At 44.9% G+C, this 21772-nt stretch overlaps 7 protein-coding genes and 1 non-coding gene across 8 annotated transcripts; 6 read left to right on the forward strand and 2 right to left on the reverse strand.

Annotated features, from left to right (window-relative positions):
- The first annotated feature begins 100 nt into the window (after positions 1–100).
- LOC141846760 (transcription factor SRM1-like) lies at positions 101–950 on the forward strand. Its single transcript, XM_074734801.1, has 2 exons — positions 101–441; positions 518–950. The coding sequence occupies exons 1-2, from the start codon at positions 101–103 to the stop codon at positions 948–950; spliced, it is 774 nt and encodes a 257-aa protein (XP_074590902.1).
- Positions 951–1738: 788 nt separating this feature from the next.
- LOC141846112 (chaperone protein dnaJ C76, chloroplastic) lies at positions 1739–3461 on the reverse strand. The gene is made up of 4 exons (XM_074734100.1): positions 3114–3461; positions 2791–3047; positions 2547–2715; positions 1739–2471 (listed from the first exon to the last, which is right to left on the reverse strand). The coding sequence occupies exons 1-4, from the start codon at positions 3453–3455 to the stop codon at positions 1830–1832; spliced, it is 1410 nt and encodes a 469-aa protein (XP_074590201.1). The 5' UTR covers positions 3456–3461; the 3' UTR covers positions 1739–1829.
- A 284-nt stretch (positions 3462–3745) lies between these two features.
- On the forward strand, positions 3746–5552 carry LOC141845892 (pentatricopeptide repeat-containing protein At2g22410, mitochondrial-like). The gene has a single exon (XM_074733896.1). It carries the CDS (start codon positions 3746–3748, stop codon positions 5528–5530), a length of 1785 nt encoding a protein of 594 aa, XP_074589997.1. The 3' UTR covers positions 5531–5552.
- Positions 5553–5784: 232 nt separating this feature from the next.
- On the reverse strand, positions 5785–7700 carry LOC141846111 (2-methylpropanoate--CoA ligase CCL4-like). Its single transcript, XM_074734099.1, has 2 exons — positions 7453–7700; positions 5785–7337 (listed from the first exon to the last, which is right to left on the reverse strand). Exons 1-2 carry the CDS (start codon positions 7648–7650, stop codon positions 5859–5861), a joined length of 1677 nt encoding a protein of 558 aa, XP_074590200.1. The 5' UTR covers positions 7651–7700; the 3' UTR covers positions 5785–5858.
- A 2973-nt stretch (positions 7701–10673) lies between these two features.
- On the forward strand, positions 10674–11108 carry LOC141846768 (gibberellin-regulated protein 11-like). The gene is made up of 2 exons (XM_074734812.1): positions 10674–10818; positions 10890–11108. The coding sequence occupies exons 1-2, from the start codon at positions 10677–10679 to the stop codon at positions 11069–11071; spliced, it is 324 nt and encodes a 107-aa protein (XP_074590913.1). The 5' UTR covers positions 10674–10676; the 3' UTR covers positions 11072–11108.
- A 450-nt stretch (positions 11109–11558) lies between these two features.
- On the forward strand, positions 11559–11630 carry TRNAD-GUC (transfer RNA aspartic acid (anticodon GUC)). Its single transcript has one exon. It is a non-coding gene; the product is annotated as a tRNA-Asp (tRNA).
- A 104-nt stretch (positions 11631–11734) lies between these two features.
- LOC141845830 (prolycopene isomerase 1, chloroplastic) lies at positions 11735–16961 on the forward strand. The gene is made up of 13 exons (XM_074733833.1): positions 11735–12313; positions 12449–12655; positions 12744–12843; positions 12978–13060; positions 13162–13218; positions 13303–13455; positions 13551–13629; positions 14531–14679; positions 14774–14908; positions 15006–15119; positions 16106–16216; positions 16312–16420; positions 16708–16961. The coding sequence occupies exons 1-13, from the start codon at positions 11894–11896 to the stop codon at positions 16779–16781; spliced, it is 1791 nt and encodes a 596-aa protein (XP_074589934.1). The 5' UTR covers positions 11735–11893; the 3' UTR covers positions 16782–16961.
- A 779-nt stretch (positions 16962–17740) lies between these two features.
- Positions 17741–19930, forward strand: LOC141846599 (serine/threonine/tyrosine-protein kinase HT1-like). The gene is made up of 4 exons (XM_074734637.1): positions 17741–17762; positions 17883–18991; positions 19063–19518; positions 19609–19930. The coding sequence occupies exons 2-4, from the start codon at positions 18500–18502 to the stop codon at positions 19855–19857; spliced, it is 1197 nt and encodes a 398-aa protein (XP_074590738.1). The 5' UTR covers positions 17741–17762; positions 17883–18499; the 3' UTR covers positions 19858–19930.
- The last annotated feature ends 1842 nt before the right edge of the window (positions 19931–21772 follow it).

Consider the following 21772-nt stretch of genomic DNA (forward strand, 5'->3'; position numbering starts at 1 on the left):
GTATTAGTTCATCTGAATGCATCTTCTTCCTCTTCTTTCTTCGTTTCCCTCTGTGTTCTTATTCATGTCATCGATGCATTGAATTCGCAAGGCAGCGACGATGATGGCGAAAAACGAAAGATATGATCTTTCATGGACTAGGGAGCAGGAGAAGGCATTTGAGAATGCCTTGGCGACTCTCCCCGAGGGTTGCAACAACCCGTGGGAGAGACTTGCCATGGCTGTGCCTGGCAAAACCATCGAGGAGTTGAAGCACCACTATAAGCTTCTACTGCACGACGTCCACAATATCGAGGCTGGCCTAGTCCCTCTCCCTTGCTACCCGTCTTTGCCGGAGCAAAACGTGGGGCAGTCGCAGGTCGATTCTTGGATTCGTAGTCGCAGATCATTTAAAGAGCAAGAACGCCGGAAAGGAAAAGCGTGGACTGAGGAGGAGCACAGGTGAATTCCTACTCGAATCTTTCAATCAATGAGGAGCGAGGTTAAGCGATAGCTTCTTTTATCGTATGTCCTGCAGATTGTTTCTTCTTGGACTCGAAACTTATGGCAAAGGAGATTGGAGGAGCATTTCGCGCAACTTCGTCGTATCCAGAACTCCCACGCAGGTTGCAAGCCACGCACAGAAGTACTTCAATCGGTTGAATTCGGTGAACAAAGAACGGCGAAGGACCAGCATCCACGATATCACCATTGCAAGCAGTGGAGACTCAAAAGCTCCTCAGGTACCAATTGCAGCCGCACCGACGTTCAGCCAAACCCTTCAACCATCAGCTGGCCTTCATGGGATTGCTATGTACGGATCCACTCTAGCACAGTCAGTAAATGGCGTGCCTTTCATTCCACCAGCACTAGGTGCCCCAGTTAATCTTCCTCTTCCCGAAACTGCTGTTCCTGGTGCACCATTGAACATCCAGCAACCGAGATATCCATTTCCTCCAACTGATCGATAGCAACAGCGTGTGCCAATTTCATCTTTTGCATTGCTATCGTCTACTCAAATAAGCAGAGGCCTGTTATCCTTTTACTAACTTGGTCTCAGAGCTGATGATTGATTTCTTGCTTTCTTAGTGGAACAGAGAAACTCTTCGTGTACTTAATGGTTTTAGGAGTTAGGAGAAAAGAGCATCTCTTACAAGCCTTGGTATTACTTGACTTGTATGCTCAACTTAGTTGATTTTCTTTGATGACAAACAAAGTTCAAAATTGTGAAGCTCTTACAGCAAGTGTATATAAGGGATTTTGCAGACGTTTTCTTTTCCAATTCAATATATATATTCAGTTTCTCAAGGTTGTATTTTTTTATTGTTTGGTTTGACCTCTCCATGTTGTTCTTACTTACCTTGAAAGGTGGAACAAGGGAAAAGAGACTCTCTTGCTGTTAAATATCTGATCAAGTTCCTTTCCTGAAATCTAATGCTGCTAGGAATTGTTTCAGTTTGCAAATTTATGCAGGAAGAGATCTTAAGATTCTTGTTGTTTAGGTCTTGCTATTTGCTTGATTTTGTATTACTTCAATTTGCTTGATTTTCCTGAAATCTAATGCTGCTATTTGTTTGGTTTGACCTCCAAGAACTTCTCTCAAAAGCAAATGATAACTACTCTTTTTGAATATAGACTTTCCAGGCATTACCTGATTTTAAGAAGAAGAAAAAAACGAAATCTTTTTGTTTGGTTTGGGTTGCAGAGAATTTTGATTTTTGTGAACTTTAAAGAACTCAAAAATTATTAAAATCCAAGACCAAGTCATGCAAACATAGTGTTTCTGTGTCTATGATCAATAGATTATCTTGTGCTTTTTTCTTAAATTGTTTACAATCAATCAAGCTTTTTCATCTTCTAAATCCTTCCTTGTTTACGATCGCATCGACCATTAGATGAACTGCCATTCCGATGACAAACCAGGTTGCTCCGGCCAACGCAATCTGCAACTCAAAGCTATTGACAACCTCCAAGGCCATGCTACCGGCTATGTGTTCTTGAAGCACGCCGCCACCCTGCGATTCCACCACCTCTCTTCCTCTGAATCCTACAGAGGCCGCAGAGATCACTGCCATCATCAATGGTGCCCTCAGATCGACTGTGTGTCCGTCGCCCTTCTTGCTTGCGGCACCACCCTCCTCCTCCTTCTTCTTCTCAAAAACTGCAGCAGACGGTGGCTTCCAGGTTGGATTCGGCGTTTCAGGGCCACTTGGCGGCGGGAGAAAGGTCATGGGTTTCCAGTACTCATCGCTGCGTTCTGAGGTAGTTGAATCCTCTCCCTCGAGCCGCTCGATTGTCTTGTTCTTGTGCCTTGCGGCAGCTTTCCGAAGTCTTTCTACGTCGGGGATTGTGGATTCTGCAGAGCTGAGGACTATGGAGGTCTCTTCCTCAGATGTTTCTGCGCCAGGAGGTCGCCAGTACCACCACTTCGAAGTGATCGATCTTATCCCTTGAAAGGCCGAAAACCGGGATTCACTTCGAAGATCTGCATCCTAAATTTCGAAGAGATTCGACGTTGCTGAATCGATTGTCATAATTTTCAAAGTTTTATCCGAAAAATGGCGTACCTTTGACTGTTTTCTGGATGTTCTTTCCTGGATCTCTCCATATCTGCTCTGGAATTTGGTCACCTCTGCAAATATGTTGGAAGCTCTTGCGCCTGATATCCTCACGATTCCTCTGGGCTGCTTCGACATCAGGAATTCCAGAGCTGCGAGGTTCGATCTCTCGACGATCCTGCGCACGACAAGCAAGCAACCGAACGTCATTTCTCTTAATCCAATTCCAAATCCGTTGGGTTTGAGGTGTTACGATATGCAATCGACAGGGCAGGTCTGGATGGCGTCGAGGATCTTGTCTTCGGGGTCCGCCCACTGCGCCACCACTCGAGCTCGCCCGAACGCCGACTCGACGGCGAAGGTCTTCTTGGCGAACAGCGCGCATTTCAAGCAGCCGACGCACTTGAGCTCGTCCACGAAGACGGCGCGCTGCTCGTTCTCAGACCCAAACCAAGTCGAGTAGATTGGCTTCCCGGTGTAGCCCTGGAACTCTGAGATCTTCGCTTGCTCCTGCGATTTGATACGATCATCCGGCAGCGCTCCAAAGCCATGGACGCGAAGAGCTAGAACTGGTACCTTGTCGTAGCCATAGCGAGCCACGGGGTCGGAGAGGACAGAGTAGACTTCGTTGAGGAGGATGGCCATGTCGTGGCCGGCCGGGCCGGCGATGTCCGGGTGGCACCGCTTCTGGAGCGCTCGGTACGCCTTCTTTATCTCCGCCTGGTCCGACGAGCTCTTCACCCCGAGAAGCTCGTACAGGTCCAACTCACTCGCCCAAGAAATATTCGTCGAAGAACAAGAAGCAGCTGCTCTGTATCTCGTCCGCGACCTGTTCGACAGATTGCCCTCGTAGTAATTCTTCATGCTTGCCTTCGATGGAGGAGGAAGACGGGCATGGGATAGTGGAACAGAGGCCATTTTTTTTACTTAGATTCGATGCTTTCTGCTCTCCTATCATAGGCAATCGATATTAAGTAGGATGGCCGTGGAAGAAAGAAAGATCTTTGGTCACTGTCTCCTGATAAAAGATTTTATCATCGCCCTACAAAATCCCACTAGATTCTCTAAATCAGACTTAGATTTTTATACGATATTACTTTCTTTTTTTGGTATATATTAACAGGATAAATAAGAAGAGGTCGAATGGAGCGGAATTTTGAAGGGTCTTAAAGCTTCAACGCCGTCATTAGCTTTCGAAGTGATTGATGATGAGTTGCAAGTCACTGAGCCATTGCTTCTCCTTGCTCGACGCCTGCTCCAAAGCGTCCCATCTCGACCAAATCCACGCCCAGGTCATCACCAAGGGGCTCTTCCGAGACAAGCGCACCTCAAGCGTGATCCTCCATGTTTGCCACAAGCTTCTCCGATCGCAGTCCGCTTCCAAATCCAAGGAAAGCGGCGCGAGTTTCGGCCTTTACAAGCAGATGCTGCAATGCGGTGCCACGCCCAGCGGCGTCACCTTCTCTCTCGTTCTGAAAGCGTGTTCGCACCTCAAAGCTCCAGGTTTGGTGATGGGAATCCACGCGCAGTCTCTGGCACTCGGTTTTCGATACGATTCGCTCGTGCTCAACTCGTTGATCCATGGGTACGTTGCCTGTGAGCTCGTAGAAGTCGCCCATGAAGTGTTCGATGAATTGCTTGACAGAGATTGCATTGCTTGGACCGAGCTCATCAATGGCTACGCTCGCAGCGGCTGCGCTGAGGCTGCATTGGACTTGTTCTTCCGAATGATGGAATCAGATGTGAGGCCTGATGAGTTCAGCATTGTTGCTGTATGCACTGCTGTTTCGCAGTTTGGCAGCGCAAGTTTAGGGAGGATGGCAGAGGGATTAGCTTGCAAGCTCGGGGCCATGGACAACTCTTACGTGGTTAATGCGTTAATCGACATGCACAGCAAGTGTGGGAGCGTCAGCCATGCTTGGGAATTGTTCGACGGATTGCTGCACAAAGATGTGGTATCATGGAACTCCATGGTCGCTGGATTTGCAAGGAACGGCGACATGGAGACGGCAAAGAGGCTTTTCGATCGAATACCGAACAAGAACGAAGTGTCCTGGAGCTCTCTGATTAATGGGTATCTGCAGAACGACTGCTTCAGGGAGGCTTTGAGTGCATATACGGAGATGATCATCGACGACAGAGTAGTGCCAAATGCAGCTGCAATCACCGGCACAGTCGCGGCTTGTGCTCATCTCGGTGCACTCGATTTGGGGCGAAAAATCCACATGAGCTTGGATGAGAGTGAGCTTTGTGCCGATACCGTTCTGAGCACTGCACTGGTCGATATGTATGCCAAGTGCGGTTGTATCAGTGCAGCTTGTTCTTTGTTTGGTAGGATCGTGCAAAAGAGTGAAGTCTCTTGGAATGTGATGATCATGGGGTTGGCCATCCATGGGCGAGCTGCCGAGTGCCTCGAGCTCTTCTCGGAGATGTCGAAGACCGGCATTAAACCGACTAGCACGACATTCACCGGGGTTCTATCGGCTTGTGCACATGTTGGATGGTTAGAAGTAGGGAGACACTACTTCGAAAAGATGACCAAGTTGTATCGAATAAGTCCTAGTCCCGAGCATCTGTGTTGCATGGTGCACTTGTTGGGCAGGGCAGGGCTCATATCTGAGGCTTTCCAGCTCGTAAGGGACTTCCCCTACGACCCCGACATCGCCATTTGGGGTGCCCTGTTGAGCTCTTGTAGACGACATGGCTACGTCGAACTCGGAGATGTCGTTGCTCGAAAGATACTGGAATTGGACCCTTCTCACAGCGGAGCGTTCGTGCAGCTATCGAGCATGTATGCCTCTGCGAGTAAGTGGAGGGAAGTGCAGGAGATTCGAAAGATCATGAAAGAAAGAGGAGTTCGAAATCGATGCGGATGGAGTTGGTTCGAGCTGGATGGAACTGTACATGAATTCGTTATAGGAGGGAATTCACATCCTAGAATGATCGACATTCATCGTGTGCTACATGCAATAGATCATCACATGAACGCATGAGAAAGATCTTTCAACTCTAATCTTCCATTTCTTTCCTCCTCTGAGCTTTGAAGAATCGAGAAGAGTGAGAGCTGCAGAATGCTTGTGAATCTTGAAGAGAAGATCAAAACGTATACAAGAAGAAGATTGTTTAATTCTCTTATGTAAAAGATGTAATATGTCATTTTAACAGTTTCACACGATTGATCTCATGATTATTTATAATGAAGTAAATCGAGAACTAGATGACGACGATTGCTTAATTCTCAATTACATTAGAGAAAGGGCAAATTTTTGATCCACACAACTGAGTCAACGTGATGGATGATTATTATTTTTTCCTGGCGAGTTACATCCGACTCGGGCGAGTCGACGCGGCGGCGCCCATCTTCTTGGCCATCTCCCGGAGTACGTACTTCTGGATCTTCCCTGTGGACGTCTTCGGCAGGTCTGCCGCGAACACCACCGTTTTCGGCACCATGTACCGCGGCATCCTCTCGCGGCACCACGCGATGAGCTCGGCCTCCGTGGGCGGCGGCGACGCGGCGGCTGACCCTTCCTTCAGGCTCACGAACGCACACGGCGTCTCGCCCCAGAAGTCGTCCGGCCGCGCCACCACCGCTGCCTCGTTCACCGCCGGGTGGCCGTAGAGGATGGACTCCACCTCGACGCTGCTCAGGTTCTCCCCGCCGCTGATGATCACGTCCTTCGACCGGTCCTTGATCTCCAGATAGCCGTCGGCGTGCATCACCCCGACGTCGCCGGTGTAGAACCACCCGTCGGCGCGCATCGCCTTCGCCGTGGCATCTGGGTCCTTGAGGTAGCCAAGCATCAGGCAGCCGCCGCGGAGCACGATCTCGCCCATGGTCTCCCCGTCCCTGTTCACGCTCTGCCCCGTGGCGGCGTCGATGACGTCGGCGGCCGCCATGGGGAGCGTGCGCACTCCCTGCCGGGCTTTGAGCCGCGCGCGCTCCGACGCCGGGAGGCGGTCCCACTGTCCGCCCTTCCACGCGCAGGACACCACCAGCCCTGCGGTCTCCGTGAGGCCGTACCCGTGGCTGATCGTGAAGCCGATGGCCTCGGTGCGGTGCAGCACCGCGGCTGGCGGCGGCGCCCCGGCGGTGAGGATGTGGACTGGACCCGGTAGTGGGCGGCGGGCGGAGTCGGTGGCGTTGGCTAGCATGTTGAGAACCACGGGCGCGCCGCAGAGGTGGGTCACGCGGTGCGTCTCGATGGAGGCGTAGACGGAGGCGGCGTCGAAGCGGCGGAGGCAGATGTTGGTGCCGCCGGTGGCGGCGACGCCCCAGGGGAAGCTCCAGCCGTTGGCGTGGAACATGGGGAGGGTCCACAGGTATGTGGGATTTGGGGGGACGGACCAATCTATGAGGGAACCGAGAACAACAAGGAAGAGACCGCGGTGGCAGTGGACGACGCCCTTAGGGGAGGATGTGGTGCCGGAGGTGTAGTTGAGGACCATCGGATCCCACTCGCTCTGCGGTCTAACCCACCGGAACTCCGGGTCCCCCATCTCGACGAGCTTTTCGTAGGTGAGGGCGGAGCTCGGCGCCGGCGGCAGTTCCTCGTAGGCGTCCTCGATGACGACGACGCGAGGGCGGGGAGCGGAGGCGGGGAAGAGGCGGAAGGCCTCATCGAGAAGGGGAACGGAAGCCACGTCGACAAAGACGAGCTTGGATTCGCTGTGGCGAAGAAGGATGGAGATGGTGCGGGCGTCGAGCCGGAGGTTGACGGTGTTGAACACGGCGCCGCTCATCGGCACTCCAAAGTGCATCTCGTACATCGCCGGCACGTTGGGCGAGAGCACAGACACCTAATGGTCCAAGATCAAATTTTTTACGCCCGAAAGCAGAGCAAGATCAGATTTTGAGAACAGAAACGCGAAAAAGACGGTATCTTCCGACGATGACGGCGTCAATCGCACGTACCACATCGCCGCGGGAGATGCCGAGGGAGCACAGGGCGGAGGCGAGGCGGAGGCAGCGGCGGTGCGTGTCCGACCAGGTGTAGACGGTGCGGTTGTAGACGACGGAGGGGCGGTCGCCATAGACGGCGGCGGTGCGCTCGAGAAAGCCGAGGGGCGTCAGGGGGCTGCTGTTGGCGGAGGTCGGGGCCAACAGATCCATGGCCGCTCACCTTTCTTCTGCAGTTCTTCTGCAACTCTCGATTATTGAGAAAGACGTGAATGGGGATTTGCTTTGTAAGGCAATTTTTTTTTTTTTTTTACCTTCGGAATATTTCTTTTATTTTTTTACTAAAAAAAACTATTTAATTGTCAGATATAGATAGGGTTCCACGGCGCGTACGTGGACTCTACCTGGAGAAGAAAAGGGAAGGGAGGGAACGGAGGGAAACAGATATGTTTACTTTAGAGGATGGAAACTAAATGTCGTAGAAATAATTGGTCGTAATCGAGGTGGGGCCCCAACTTGTCTTTTATCAAATAACTCTAATAGAAAAAGACGAAAGAGATATTTTATACAGTGAACTTAGTCAAAACATGAGCTCTTAAAAAAAAATTAAAAAATAAAAAATAAATCCCAGTTAGTCTGGCCATTGACTATCTCTGGGGTGATCAATCTAGTTCTCATAAAAATTTTCCACTGACCACCAGGGTAAATCGAGAAGTGCACACAACGCCCAGCCTAGACGTCCAGGCATCCTTTGATTGTGCTCTCCTATTTGAAAGAAAATCGAATTGTCATAACTGAAGAGTACAGATGTCTGAGTGATAACCTATCTATGTCCTATCGTGGCACCATTATCTCCAGGACCAAAACATGAGCTCTTAGTTAATAAAGTAGGTAACTTGTAATTTTGGAGTTATGGAAGAAATTAAAATATTTTTTAATTTAAAATTATTTAAAATACATAGCTTTAATGAAATATTGGTCAATTTTTAAACAATTAAATCAATGAGATAATATAAACGGAAGGGTGAATATGACATTGCATAATTTTTTTATTTGACTTGACTAACAAAAACCAAGTCTACTTCTCTAATTAAATGGACAAGACTATTATGCATCACGTATATTGCTCCACGTGTCCAGCATCTATAAAATCGTGTAACACGAACGCTTTATTTTTAATTAAAATTAAATAGAATATCTTTTGACTTATTGATAGCTGTTATAATATATAAAAATTATCAAGTAATTATTATAAAATATTTAGAATAAATTTAGAGTTTAAAATTTAAAATTTATCCGATAGTTGTTATAATGTATTTAAGATAAGCTTAAGATTTAAAATTTATATTGTGTAGAAGCTACAAAGTAGTTGTTGCAACGTGTAGAAGTTACCGATAAATTTAAGATTTAAAATTTAGAATTTACATCGTGTAAAAGTTGTTGAGTTGTAAGGATGCAAACATAGTCTCACATCTAAAACACATGGAAAAGATCATGATTTAAAAGGATGGAAGATATCTCCATTGAAATGAGACCTTTTTCGGAGAGTCCAAGAATAAAACCATAAAGGCTTAAGTTCAAAGTAGACAAATATCATGGAGATATTTTGATTTTATCGGTACCAACAAGTAGTATTAAATCTCGCTCTTCACCAGACTAACCGCCGAAAGAGTCATAATCCAAATCTAATCATGTAGGTTGAACCTTAAACAAAGGAAGTGGGTGCTCCCGTGTCTGAATCAAGAGGACCAGACACCAGGCAGAAAGTCCTAGTTGCGGCTAGGCAGGAAGTCTTAGTAAGTCAGGTGGACCGAGGGGCAAAAAAGTCTTGGTGGGACCGAGTAGGGGATAGGATTCAGACATCAAACAGAGGCTTTCCATTTGAGGGGAGCCTGTGGTCCTTTATTTGAGGGGGGATTGTTGGGTTCAAGGGTGCAAACATAGTCTCACATCTAAAACACATGGAAAAGATCATAGGTTTAAAAGGATGAAAAATATCTGCATTGGAATGAGGCCTTTTGGAGAGAGCCAAAGAACAAAGTTATAAGGACTTAGACCAAAAGTGGACAATATCATACCATTGTGAAGATATTTTGATTCCATCGGTACCAACAAAAATTACTTAATCCTCATTACAATAAATAAAAACTACCCAATAGCTATTATAACGTATTGTATGAGTTTAGAGTTTAAAATGTCTTAACAGTATTATTATATCAAAATACTATTTATTAATTTGATTAAAATTATTTTAAAAATTAATTATAAAAACTATTATATAACTATTATAATTTTAAATATTAAATCATAAATGTTAAACTCATCTTAAATACCTTGTATAATATAATTAAAGGGACAAAATTAGAGAGTGTTTTCTTTTTTTTTATTTATTAAAAGATGTTTCTCTTTCAAAATTTATTAAAAGAACTCCTATTCAAAATCTTCCTCCATACTCTCTACCTTAGTTTTAACTAAATTTACATTAAAGTGCCAAAGTGATGTAAATATAATTAAATTTATTTCAAATGTTGCACTAGTCAAAACTTCTTGCGTGTATATCTCTGAAGGAGAATAATTTTGATCAAAATTATTTTAAAATAGAGTAATTTTAAATTAGCTTAGGTTAAAAACTGCTCCAAGATAAGCGTATAGTTTTGTCAATTTTTAAAATGGAAATATTTTTTTTGACAATACAGATAATTAAGGGTGCTATTTTGATTTTATATGATCATTAATTTCAAATTATAAAAATAAAGTTTAAATATTAATATTTTAATAGGATTAATATTTTGGGCTGGGCTGGGGTCTGGGTTAGGTGCCTCCTGACAGACCGGCCCTATTCCATTGCTAGAGTTGGGCCGGCCTTAAATGGGCCTTGGCCCATTGATTCACGGTGCGACTTCCTGTTCTCTTTCACAGAATAAAGTTTGGAGTCGGTCACCGAATCGATCAATGATGGACGATATATGCCTCCAAAGAAGAGAAAGCGTGGGGCAGTCCAACTCTCCCCCTTAGCTGTCCTCCATCGTCGCTCCATTATCGACCAATTTAAGGCTTATTCAATTCATGATCGTATCTAGATGCCTTCCCAACTGACCCACTCCAGTCCTGCTTCATCCTTATCCCTCACTTTCATGCAGGAACCTGCCTCACAACACGTGTATTTACAGTCTGAAGCCTCGCTACCTCCTATAAATCGGCCGTGTCCTTGCTTGCTGCTGCAGCACACATATCTGCTCATGGCTCCGAGGCGGCGGCTGCTTCTGCTTCTGCTCCTTTCTCCTCTTCTCGCTTCCCTGCTGCTGTTTTTCTGTTTTGCGGAGGAACCAGGAATACCGAGCGGAAGGACAGGGAGGGCTCTGTTCGCCTACACAGCCATTGGTAACTGAATTCATCGTTATCTTGATGAGCGAAGTGATTTGTGCTTGACTAGTTGATGGATGAATATATAGATTGCGTGGGGTTGTGCGGGGAGCGGTGCAAGTTGTCGTCGAGGCCGAACCTGTGCAAGAGGGCGTGCGGGACGTGCTGTGCGCGGTGCAGCTGCGTGCCGCCGGGGACGTACGGGAACTACGAAAGCTGCCCTTGCTATGGACAGATGACCACCCACGGCGGCCAACGCAAGTGCCCTTGATTGGTTCAGTACTGTTTGCGAAGATTTGTGTACCATGGAGCGAAATCGAAAAGGGCGAAGATGTGAACAGAGTGCTCTGAGCTATGTATATGCAGTTGTCGTCAGTGATGTATATATATATATATATGTATATGCAGATGGATGTTCTTCATAACCGATTCTGTTGCAGTTTACACCAATTCTGTGACACCATTCCACATGCCCAAAACGAATGCGTCAGGCTCCATAGCCACAGGCATGCATCATCTCCCTCACCAGTTTCTTCGAAGAGCTCTGCTCGGCCCGGAAGATCTACCAAGCACCTGTACTGCTCATCTTCGAGATTGAGACCGTGGACTCCATTCGCGCTCGCTCGTCCTTCCTCGATTAACTAAACTTGTTCGTGCTCGATCGAGCACTAAGGAAGAAGATAAAGCTGGCCTCATTCGCGAGAAATGAGTTATTAAAATAACACAAATTTATTTTAATATTTCAACACAGCATCGAAGTCGTTGTAGTATAGTGGTAAGTATTCCCGCCTGTCACGCGGGTGACCCGGGTTCGATCCCCGGCAACGGCGTTTAATTTTTTTTTTTAAATTCCAAATTCCAAATTCGTCCCTCTTTCCTTCCACCAAGTATTTAAACCTTATCGTGCTCGTCTCCACTCCACTTTCCGCCCCACTTCGCCTTGTCTCGTTCCCATCGCGAAATCCCTCGCCATGGCTTCCCGAGATTCCGTCACGTAGTACTTTACCGGCGCTCCTTCCCCATCCTCAAGCAAATTCTATCGATCCCTCCTCAGATTCTCTCCCGAGAGCCCCGCATCGCGTTCCGCTCCGCCATGCTCCGTTTGGCCCCGCCGCTGCTTGTCGCAGCCCCCTGTCCGACCCTCGGCGCCGATGGGTACCCCCTCCGGAGGCGGATTCTAGCTTTGCCCCCTTTTGCATCTAGGCAGAGCTCGAGCAGGGCCTTGAGATCGGCGTCCGGGATCCTCCGGATGCCCCCAGTCGCCGTCCTGAGCCCCGAGAGGGCGACGCGGAGAGGTGCGAGCGAGAAGGGAGCGGCGGGAGAGGAGTACGACGCGATTGTGGTCGGGTCCGGGATCGGCGGGCTCGTGGCGGCGACGCAGCTGGCGACGAAGGGAGCTAGGGTTCTGGTTCTGGAGAAGTATGTCATCCCTGGGGGTAGCTCTGGGTACTACGAGAGGGATGGGTTTACTTTCGACGTCGGTTCGTCCGTGATGTTTGGTTTTAGCGATAAGGTGAGATCTCTGTGCAGAAACTTTTGAACTAATTAGTTTGGTTTCGATGGAAATTTGTTCTACCGAAGCTGAATTCTTTCAATTATAATCATCTTTTCAAACTTTCTTTCACATTTTGGTCACGTTCACTTGTAGGGCAACCTGAACCTAATCACACAAGCATTAGCAGCAGTTGGTCATAAGATGCAGGTCATACCTGATCCTACCACCGTTCACTTCCACCTTCCTGGTGAACTGTCTGTTCGTGTGCATCGTGAGTATAATGATTTCATTGAGGAACTAATCAGTAAATTCCCGCATGAAAAGGAGGGCATAAATCAGTTTTATGATGAGTGTTGGAAGGTAGTTTCTAGTTCTTTATTTGGTCTTCCATCAAAGCTTGATTCTTTCATTGGCCACTATAATCGTGTTTAATCTTATTCGTGGATAGATCTTCAATGCACTGAATTCATTGGAACTGAAGTCACTGGAAGAGCCTATATATCTCTTTGGACAGTTCTTCAAGAAGCCAGTTGAATGCTTGACTCTTGGTAATCTTATTCCCTTATGCTTGTGAATAAGTAGAACAACAATGTTTACATGAACATTTCAATGTATTCTATGGGATGGACACCGAAGTATGTGTCTCTACACTTATCTTAGAGTGGTTTCATTTTTTTGCCAGCTTATTACTTGCCACAAAATGCGGGGGATATTGCTCGGAAATATATAAAGGATTCTCAGTTATTATCATTCATTGATGCTGAGGTGCGAAGTTAACCTTTCTTTTCAGTTTCAATATAAATCACATCTAATAAAACTTTGTGAACTTCATTTGAAGACCAAAATCCTTTGTGGCGTGTTTGTAGTGTTTCATTGTGAGTACAGTAAATGCATTGCAGACACCAATGATCAATGCAAGCATGGTATGCTTTATTTGAAGATAAATGCATGTCATCGTCATAGTTTTCTTTATTGGCCACTGTGTTATCTTTCATTTGCCATTCAAGGTCTTGTGCGACAGACACTTCGGAGGGATTAATTATCCAGTTGGCGGTGTTGGTGGTATTGCTAGGGCTTTGGCAGATGGGCTAGTTACTAAGGGAAGCAACATACTTTACAAGGCAAATGTGACCAATATAATACTGAAAGACGGAAAGGCTGTGAGTAATGACTAATGAGGCTCCATAGTCAATGATCTTGCTGTATGAGATAGGTTATCTCAACTTCTCAGATTCGTGTTGTCGGTTTGTATTAGGTGGGAGTGAAGCTCTCAGATGGAAGGGAATTTTTTGCTACTACAGTTATCTCAAATGCAACAAGATGGGATACCTTCGGTAAGTCCCCTCTATTCTAAAATGGTTGAGTTGAACTATTGCTTTCAACTTCCAACCTCGATGCATACCTGCAATTTGCATTTGCACCTGGTTTTATCCTTGATTCCGAGTTTACTTGGATCACTGTCATAATCTAATAATTAGAGAGTAAGCCATCAAAACTTTGGTTACTACTTAGAATACTCGAACAGCAATCGTAGCTCAGAAATGAACCATTACTGTGATAAATGTAATATGAAAAATTAGACAGTGGAATCTTAATGGGTGATGATCCATCTAACTTTCTTTAGTTATCACTAGATGTAATCTTGAACAGTATTCCTTTGCTTACGTCAATACTGTCAGGAACATATTAAATAGCTGATTTATTTATCCATGTCTTGCCTATTTTTCAAGATAACTGAATCACATTAGGTGTAAATATACTTATTTTTTATTTTCTTTTTCAAAAAGGCGACGATAATGCTGATATGAACTTCCGATGAAGGGTTATAATGAGGCAAGAAGAAATGTGGCAAATAATCAGTGGAATTATAGCACTCGTTATCTTTTGCTCTATCTAAATTATGCTAATAATGACAATGGGCCATTTCTTCTGCAGTCACATTTCTAAACACATCAAGTATAATACAAAACAAGTATCTGTTTCTTCCACAAAATAAAATTTACAATATCATGATTCTTTCTTCTTTTACATTTTGTTTTTGTCAATTTTCTAGATTTCTTTCATATGGTTATTTGCATTCAGCAATTGATATATGTTCTTTTTCCCTGTGTATTGACAAGATTTGTCCTGAATTCTACCTAGTGCCTACAGTCTGATATCGTCAACCTTTGTATACTCCAAGCTTGAACTTTAGTTTAACACTCCTCACTCCCTTGATATGTTTTTGATTTATAGGTAAACTTGTGAAAACCGATGAAATACCGGAAGAGGAGAAAAACTTTCAAAGAGTTTATGTCAAGGCACCATCTTTTCTTTCCATTCACATGGGAGTCAAAGCAACAGTTTTGCCTCCTGAAACGGATTGCCATCATTTCATTCTTGAGGTAATTAGTGCTTTGTTATTTCAAATTTTTTGATCAAGTACTACCATTTTAGATGCTGCTGTTGCTCATATTTTGGCGATTATCAAGAATGCAGGATGATTGGGCAAATTTAGAGAGGCCTTATGGAAGCATATTTTTGAGCATTCCTACTGTTCTTGATTCATCTTTGGCCCCAGAGGGACATCACATTCTCCACATTTTTACCACCTCGTCCATGGATGACTGGAAGGTATGTGATTCAGTCATTTGTTTGTAATTCTAACTCTTGTTCTGTGACCTCGAGATTCATTGTAATTTTTGGAATAAAAACATGTACGATTTTCCAGGGCCTCAATTCAAAGGACTACGAAAAGAAAAAAGAACTCGTGGCTGGTGAAATTATATCAAGGCTTGAAAAGAAACTCTTCCCAGGTCTCAAAGGCTCTATAGTGCTTAAAGAGGTATAAGGCATCTGTTCATGGACTGCATTTTGTTTCGTGGATTTGGTATGTACTTATGCATACAAACACCATCCCATAGATGTCCTATCATTTCGTTGCTAATTCAGATGGATGTTTGTACCATAAATTGAAGCTGCCATTGATTCATCCAACTGAAAGCATGTAGACAGGGAAAAACATTTATCATTCCTCTGGAAGCCCATTCCCTCCTTTCAAACAGCAAATAGACCAAATTTCAAGTGTCAATAGTATTTGTTATGTTCCTGTTATGGTGTTTTTACAATAGAATAAGCTTAGCAAGCCAATTTTCATGGATTGGGTCGGACCTCAATTTGGGAATGTGGCCAAGGGGTAGGTCAAGTGGGTTGAGTTTGGACAAGTTAAGGTTGAAGTCAAGCAGGTTCGACCTAACTGGAAGGACTTTGGTCAAGGTAAGTGAATGAAAGAGAGGTGTTTATTTAATTTGTCCAATGTGCTCAGGAGTTCAGCTGAGTTGTTTGAGAATGATGAAGGAGGTGAAAAGTTTAGAGTGATGAAGTTTGGTGTAAATGAGTTGATGAAAGGGTTGAAGTGGGGCTAAATGAGTTACATATACGCGGTGGTGTGAAGTGAGGTTAGAGAAAATCCGAGTTGGAGAAAAATTTAATCATCTTACGCGTTCGTTGTCCAGGATGCTCCTCAAATGGTCGGAGTCCTTAGCCTTTTATAGGCCATAGGAGTAAGGGCCACATCCAATAACCTTACACTAGGTGTTGCTTGACCTGTATAGCTGTTTTCTGTTCCCTCAATTGCGGTTAAGCTCTTCTAGGATGATTTCTTAGGTAGACTCTGACACAGGTGGACCTTTTATCGACTATTTCCAAGTATTCAATGAGCTTCTTGCAAACATCTGATCAGTGATAGGTTACTCATACCTATGCTTGTTGTTCCATAGATTCAAATTTTTTCAACTTCTCAATAAGAATCTCTTTCTATCCTCATGGCAGGTGGGTACTCCAAAGACCCACAGAAGATTTCTTGCTCGAGACAGTGGTACATATGGACCAATGCCCCGCCAGATTCCAAAAGGATTACTTGGGATGCCCTTCAACACTACTGTATGCAAGAAGTCACCTTTCAACATTTTCAGACTTTTTTTTTGTTGTTGTTGATGGAATATCAAGTTGCTAATGTAGGAGTGTTGAATTTGCAGGCAATCGATGGTCTATACTGTGTCGGCGATAGCTGTTTTCCCGGACAAGGAGTTATCGCCGTTGCCTTTTCTGGAATCATGTGTGCTCACAGAGTTGCTGCTGATATAGGTAAGCAGGAATTTCACGTTTCACCATCTTGCAATGATCAGAAATTTGAACAACATAAGGATCACACACATTCTCTCATTATATTTCTTAAGAACTTGTATCGATATCCTTATCTATCATCATCATCATCAAGCCATCAACTGTATAAATCTTATTCTTCCATTGAGTTACATGCAAAGCGATAAGCTCCTCATAGAACTTAAGAGGTTCTTGTAAGAATGATTGTATTTCTTTCGTTGGTCCTAGATGCGACATCTATATCAGCTAATTTTGATGTATCATTCCAGGTCTTGAGAAAAGATCTCCAGTGCTGGATGCTGCTCTTCTTCGCTTACTTGGCTGGTTGAGGACACTGGCTTGATAGCAGGTGAGTGCGTGTCTATGTATAACAACTAGCAGTACTTATTTCACCCTTAAGCATGCCAATTGCTAAAACGAAATCTTTTTATTATTATAAAGTGTTTTGGCAATTTTAAAATTGTAAAGACAATTTGAAAAGAAGGATCCCTGGTAAGCAAAATAATATATATATTTTCCTATAGTTCTCAGATGTTACTTAGGTACTAAGATAATGCTTTCACATGAGCATCTAGTTTACTTTTAGTTCTCTAGTGGGAAATTTCCGTAGGACCGGACCAGTCTCTATATTTGGATTTAAGTGTTTCCGACTAAATAAGCTAGTCGCTGAGGAAGTACTCAAGGGGTGATCATCAATGTGTCAAACTTTGGCAACAATGATCTAAAAGTCAGGGATGCAAAGAAAGGATCGCAAAGGGGTGGTGAAGGAAGGACTTGAGGCGGGTAGCCGGAAGGGCGGACGAGAGCGGCGTGGAGGCCATCGGTCGCTGGCGGCGGTCGAGGTCCGGCCAAGGGTAGACTAGGGGGAGCAGGTGACCCTCCCGGCGAGGAAGAAAAGGAAAGCGGTACGGTTCACGCCGGTTTTTTTTTTAAGACTGCCCTCGACTGGGTTCGAATATGATTGGCTCTTTGTACACAAAGCACCCGACCCCACCACCCCAAGCCAACTTGGTAGGTCCCTCTTCCGGCGTCGGAGATTTAGCCGCCGACTTGGCCTTCAATTTCGGCCTCCTCTGCTTCATCTTCTTCTGCACCTCGCACAGCGCAGAACGCTGGCAGCCGTCCACCTCCTCAACGGCCTCTGTCGTTGTCACCTTCGTCACCTCGAGAAAGCTAAGAACGGGTCGGCAGCAATGCAGGTACCTACGATTCTCTTCCGGCGGCGACGACGACGCTGAACGGGTCGGTGGCGGGCAGTGACTGGCGTGCTGCCGGGTGCGTGCAGCACCACAGCTCACCGGACGAAGCCCTACCAGTTTAGAGCGTACGTAGTTAAGTAATCGAATTAGTAGCTACTTAATATTTAATTAACTATATATACCTTGTAATTTTAATATTATACCATGTTAATGATCTTGGTGTTTCTCATTTAATGGAGGTGCAGTCCTTTTCCATCTCCATGAGTTGGGAAATTGAAGGGGAAGGAAGTGATACAAGTGCCAAAAGCGAAAAGAGACAGACGAAGAAGAAGAGCCAAGAAGAGGAAGAAGCGCATGGATGCTTGCACTTTTTGAACCACCTCATCACGAGACTTCCTTGACTCCTTTAACATAAAATTTTTTTCTCTCTCTCTCTCTCTCTTTCAGAATCACAGTTAAAATTGAGAAGACCAAATCGATCGATTCAGCATGTTACTGGTCATTCATCGATCTATCTACGTAAAGTGAACCAACTTGACAATCAATCTAGGCTTTTATATACAGATACATATCTATCTATCTTTACTTTGTTGGATTATGGCTCAAGGATTGAAGAAACGCCGAGTCTCCCTCCATTCCAAGTCTCTTTGGATTCTTTGCGCTAAATTCTAGCCCTTTCTCATCATGCCCGATTTCAGGCACACAGTTGTTACGATGATCTCCATGCGCCAATATCGAATCCTGAGGAGGGAGACGACCATGATGCCATTGAGGTTCTTGGGCTTCTTAGCCTCGCCTTCTCCTCCTCCTCCTTCAGCTAGCCAAAGCTTCTGACCTTCCTCGATCAGCTCTGCACGATCTCATGGCCTTTTGCTTTCCAATTGTGACCTTGTGGCTGGGGAAGAGAAGCCAGAGCAGCTCCGGCATGGCCCTCCCTTCATCATCATCATCATCCTCGCCGCCGCCGCCGCCTCCTCCCTCGTCCTCCTCCCGGTGGCCGGCGATAAGGAAGTCGTTGCTGCCAGAAACGGAGATCATGGAGAAGAAGAGGTGGGACAGTTTGGAGTCTTGGTCCATGCTCCTGGACCCTAGCAATGGAGACCAGGGTTACAACAACTTGGAGGGCGGGAAGAGGGAGGAGTGGATGGCCGACCTCTCGCAACTCTTCCTCGGCAACAAATTCGCTTCAGGATCGAACAGCAGGATCTACAGAGGGATCTACAAACAGAGAGCCGTGGCGGTGAAGTTGGTCAGGATCCCAGAGCGCGACGAGCAGAAGAAGGCGATCTTGGAGAAGCAGTTCAACTCCGAGGTCGCCTTCCTCTCCAGGCTCTACCATCCAAACATCGTCCAGGTCAGTTTCGATTCTCCCATCGCCATTGATACGAACAATTGATCTATTAGCTCATCTCCTAGCTCGTGCAGTTCATAGCAGCTTGCAGGAAGCCGCCGGTGTACTGCATCATCACAGAGTACATGTCGCAGGGGACGCTGCGGATGTACCTCCACAAGAAGGAGCCATACTCGCTGTCGACGGAGACGATCCTGAGGCTGGCGCTCGACATCTCCAGGGGCATGCAGTACCTGCACTCCCAAGGAGTCATCCACCGCGACCTCAAGTCCCACAACCTGCTGCTCAACGACGAGATGCGGGTGAAGGTGGCGGACTTCGGCACCTCGTGCCTGGAGACGCAGTGCAGGGAGTCCAAGGGGAACATGGGCACCTACCGGTGGATGGCGCCGGAGATGATCAAGGAGAAGCCCTACACCAAGAAGGTCGATGTCTACAGCTTCGGGATCGTGCTCTGGGAGCTCACCACCGCCCTCGTCCCCTACCAGGGAATGACCCCCGTGCAGGCTGCCTATGCTGCTTCAGAGAAGGTGATCGATCGATGCAAGCAGACAGATCGAATCGAAGCATGCCCGCCTTTATTCCTTCTTCAATTCCTAAAAATTTTAATTTCGTTCCAGAATCTGAGGCCTCCGCTGTCGACTTCATGCTCGCCGGTGCTGAACAATCTCATCAAGAGGTGTTGGTCGGCGAATCCGTCGAAGAGGCCGGACTTCAGCTACGTGGTTTCCCTTCTGGAGAAGTACGACGAGTGCCTCAGGGAAGGTCTTCCGATTCTGGTGGGCAAGGAGTTGAGGCTCGGCACTTCGCTCTTCAAGATCTTCAAAGGCTGCATGGCCACCACTTCGTCCATTCCAGTTCAAGCTTGATTGATCATCAATTCTATCTCTGCTGTGTGACTGACACTGATGTGGAATAATATTACAAACCAAAATCTTGCTTCTTCACACTGAAAATTAATATTCAGAAAAACATCTGTAGATCGATCTTTCTCAACAGACTTTCCAAACTATTCATTGTAGTTCTGAGCATAGAGGGAGCTAGAGAACATGGATATCAATAATAACATAGAAACAATAATTCCTTTTTTCTCTAGCAGAGAAACACAGAAGCAGGGTATCTCCTCCTTCTTCTTGAAGAAGAAGTAGAGATGCATAGTCTGCAGGAGAAGAAGAACCAGGTGTGGCGAACGATTCATGCGGTGAACCGATTCCAACGGACTGAGCCAACTTCCTGATCAACTAAGTCATTCTGACTTGTCAAGCCGTCGAGTTGCTACATTAGCAAGATCGAGTCAACCGGACACAAGAAGATGTGGCACAACCCAATCTGATCTCCCCCTCCACTCTCCTATGATCTCTCCATGATCCCCACTAGTGCTCATGAAAGAGGAGGTCAACTTTACTTCTCATATTTATTCTTTTCTTCTACTATCGAAACACTACGATGACTTAAGCATCTGGAGTGGTTTCGTCGAGATAACTCTTGACGAGCCCTTTGATGCTTGTTACTCTCTGTAGGATTTGGCTACACTGTGAGAAGACCAACGAGGAAGCAGACTTCGACGTCATAGCTCTTAATTAGGTGCAAGGTGTATTTCTGTCATCGTATTACTGTGGTGAGATTTTCACACCGCATCATTTGATCTTGGACCGGATCACATAATAATGAGCATAGTGTTAGATATTATGATTAAATAGAAATTTTATCAAGAAGCATTTGTAGTGGGAGGTCCATCTGTCCAGCATTCTTAGATTAATCATCTGTTAGAGATAATGCATCCGTTAATTCATCAAAGCTAAGACTTGATCACACTTGATGTTTAGATGCCTAGAAAATTGAAAAGATGTTCTGTTGCTACACCATTGCCTTGGGCATATATCTTCCAAATATAGAGCTCATCATCCACTCGAGGGTGATAAGTTCGTAGGTATCTTTGTATATCAGTCACCTAGTTCAAGTTAATTTAGTTAGGAAGAATTTTATTTTAAATCCCCATCTAGCTATATTAAAGCTGTCATATGAACTGACTCATTAAAAATTCATCATCTGATAAAGCAAAATAGATCAATCCGTCATCCTGATAGTTTAGAAAATTTCTAACTCAACCCAATCTAACATGGATTATGAGTTACATGGACCAACCCACCAATAAAAAAAATTCTTATAATTCATTAAATTTGATCATTTTATAAATAAATATTTCTTTAAAAAATCCCTAATAAAATTATTAATTTTTGGTTTTATATTTATACATATTAGTCTAAGTAATTGATACAAAAAAATTCACAATTTCACTATAAAATACATATATTATCATAAATTCATAATTCAATTTTTTTAAAAAAAAACCCTTTTTTAATCTACAGACTAACTCGTGCTTGCCACGGGTCAGCCTACTTGGACTCGCAATCCGCATGAGCTAACCTATTTAAGTCTTTTTTAAATAAATTAATAAAATTTCAATCCAACTCATAAATCCAACTAAATTGACAACTCTAACTTATACATCACACCAACAATTATATTTTTCTGACTTCCACGCTATTTTAGGTATTCTTGGTATACCCAAAAGTTTGAAAACTAAGAAAACTCCAAACAAGTAATTTTCAAATAGACCCTCGCTTTTTTCTTTGAGCACCATTTAACCCCTAAATTGTTCATTTTTCTTTCTCTCTTCCATGCCTTTTCTATTCTTAATCATTTCATTTGCTACATTTTGATACCATTTCATTATGATTATTTTTTTTAAAAAAAAATCAATTCCTTTATATTAATGGTCAT

Source organism: Curcuma longa, chromosome 15 (assembly GCF_044706935.1).
Source record: "Curcuma longa cultivar G26 ecotype Majalengka, Jawa Barat chromosome 15, ITB_CL_G26_1.1, whole genome shotgun sequence".
Lineage (NCBI taxonomy): Eukaryota > Viridiplantae > Streptophyta > Magnoliopsida > Zingiberales > Zingiberaceae > Curcuma > Curcuma longa.

Coding starts and splice junctions, on each gene's coding strand:
- LOC141846760 (XM_074734801.1), top strand. CDS start 101: ATGATGGCGAAAAACGAAAGATATGATCTTTCATGGACTAGGGAGCAG. Junction 442..517: donor TGGACTGAGGAGGAGCACAG/GTGAATTCCTAC, acceptor TATGTCCTGCAG/ATTGTTTCTTCTTGGACTCG.
- LOC141846599 (XM_074734637.1), top strand. CDS start 18,500: ATGGCCTTTTGCTTTCCAATTGTGACCTTGTGGCTGGGGAAGAGAAGC. Junction 18,992..19,062: donor ACCATCCAAACATCGTCCAG/GTCAGTTTCGAT, acceptor TAGCTCGTGCAG/TTCATAGCAGCTTGCAGGAA. Junction 19,519..19,608: donor CCTATGCTGCTTCAGAGAAG/GTGATCGATCGA, acceptor ATTTCGTTCCAG/AATCTGAGGCCTCCGCTGTC.
- LOC141846111 (XM_074734099.1), bottom strand. CDS start 7,650: ATGGATCTGTTGGCCCCGACCTCCGCCAACAGCAGCCCCCTGACGCCC. Junction 7,338..7,452: donor GCATCTCCCGCGGCGATGTG/GTACGTGCGATT, acceptor TTGGACCATTAG/GTGTCTGTGCTCTCGCCCAA.
- LOC141845892 (XM_074733896.1), top strand. CDS start 3,746: ATGAGTTGCAAGTCACTGAGCCATTGCTTCTCCTTGCTCGACGCCTGC.
- LOC141846768 (XM_074734812.1), top strand. CDS start 10,677: ATGGCTCCGAGGCGGCGGCTGCTTCTGCTTCTGCTCCTTTCTCCTCTT. Junction 10,819..10,889: donor GTTCGCCTACACAGCCATTG/GTAACTGAATTC, acceptor ATGAATATATAG/ATTGCGTGGGGTTGTGCGGG.
- LOC141845830 (XM_074733833.1), top strand. CDS start 11,894: ATGCTCCGTTTGGCCCCGCCGCTGCTTGTCGCAGCCCCCTGTCCGACC. Junction 12,656..12,743: donor TTTATGATGAGTGTTGGAAG/GTAGTTTCTAGT, acceptor ATTCGTGGATAG/ATCTTCAATGCACTGAATTC. Junction 14,909..15,005: donor CGTCCATGGATGACTGGAAG/GTATGTGATTCA, acceptor ACGATTTTCCAG/GGCCTCAATTCAAAGGACTA.
- LOC141846112 (XM_074734100.1), bottom strand. CDS start 3,455: ATGGCCTCTGTTCCACTATCCCATGCCCGTCTTCCTCCTCCATCGAAG. Junction 3,048..3,113: donor CTCGCTATGGCTACGACAAG/GTACCAGTTCTA, acceptor ATCAAATCGCAG/GAGCAAGCGAAGATCTCAGA. Junction 2,716..2,790: donor TGCCCTGTCGATTGCATATC/GTAACACCTCAA, acceptor TGTCGTGCGCAG/GATCGTCGAGAGATCGAACC.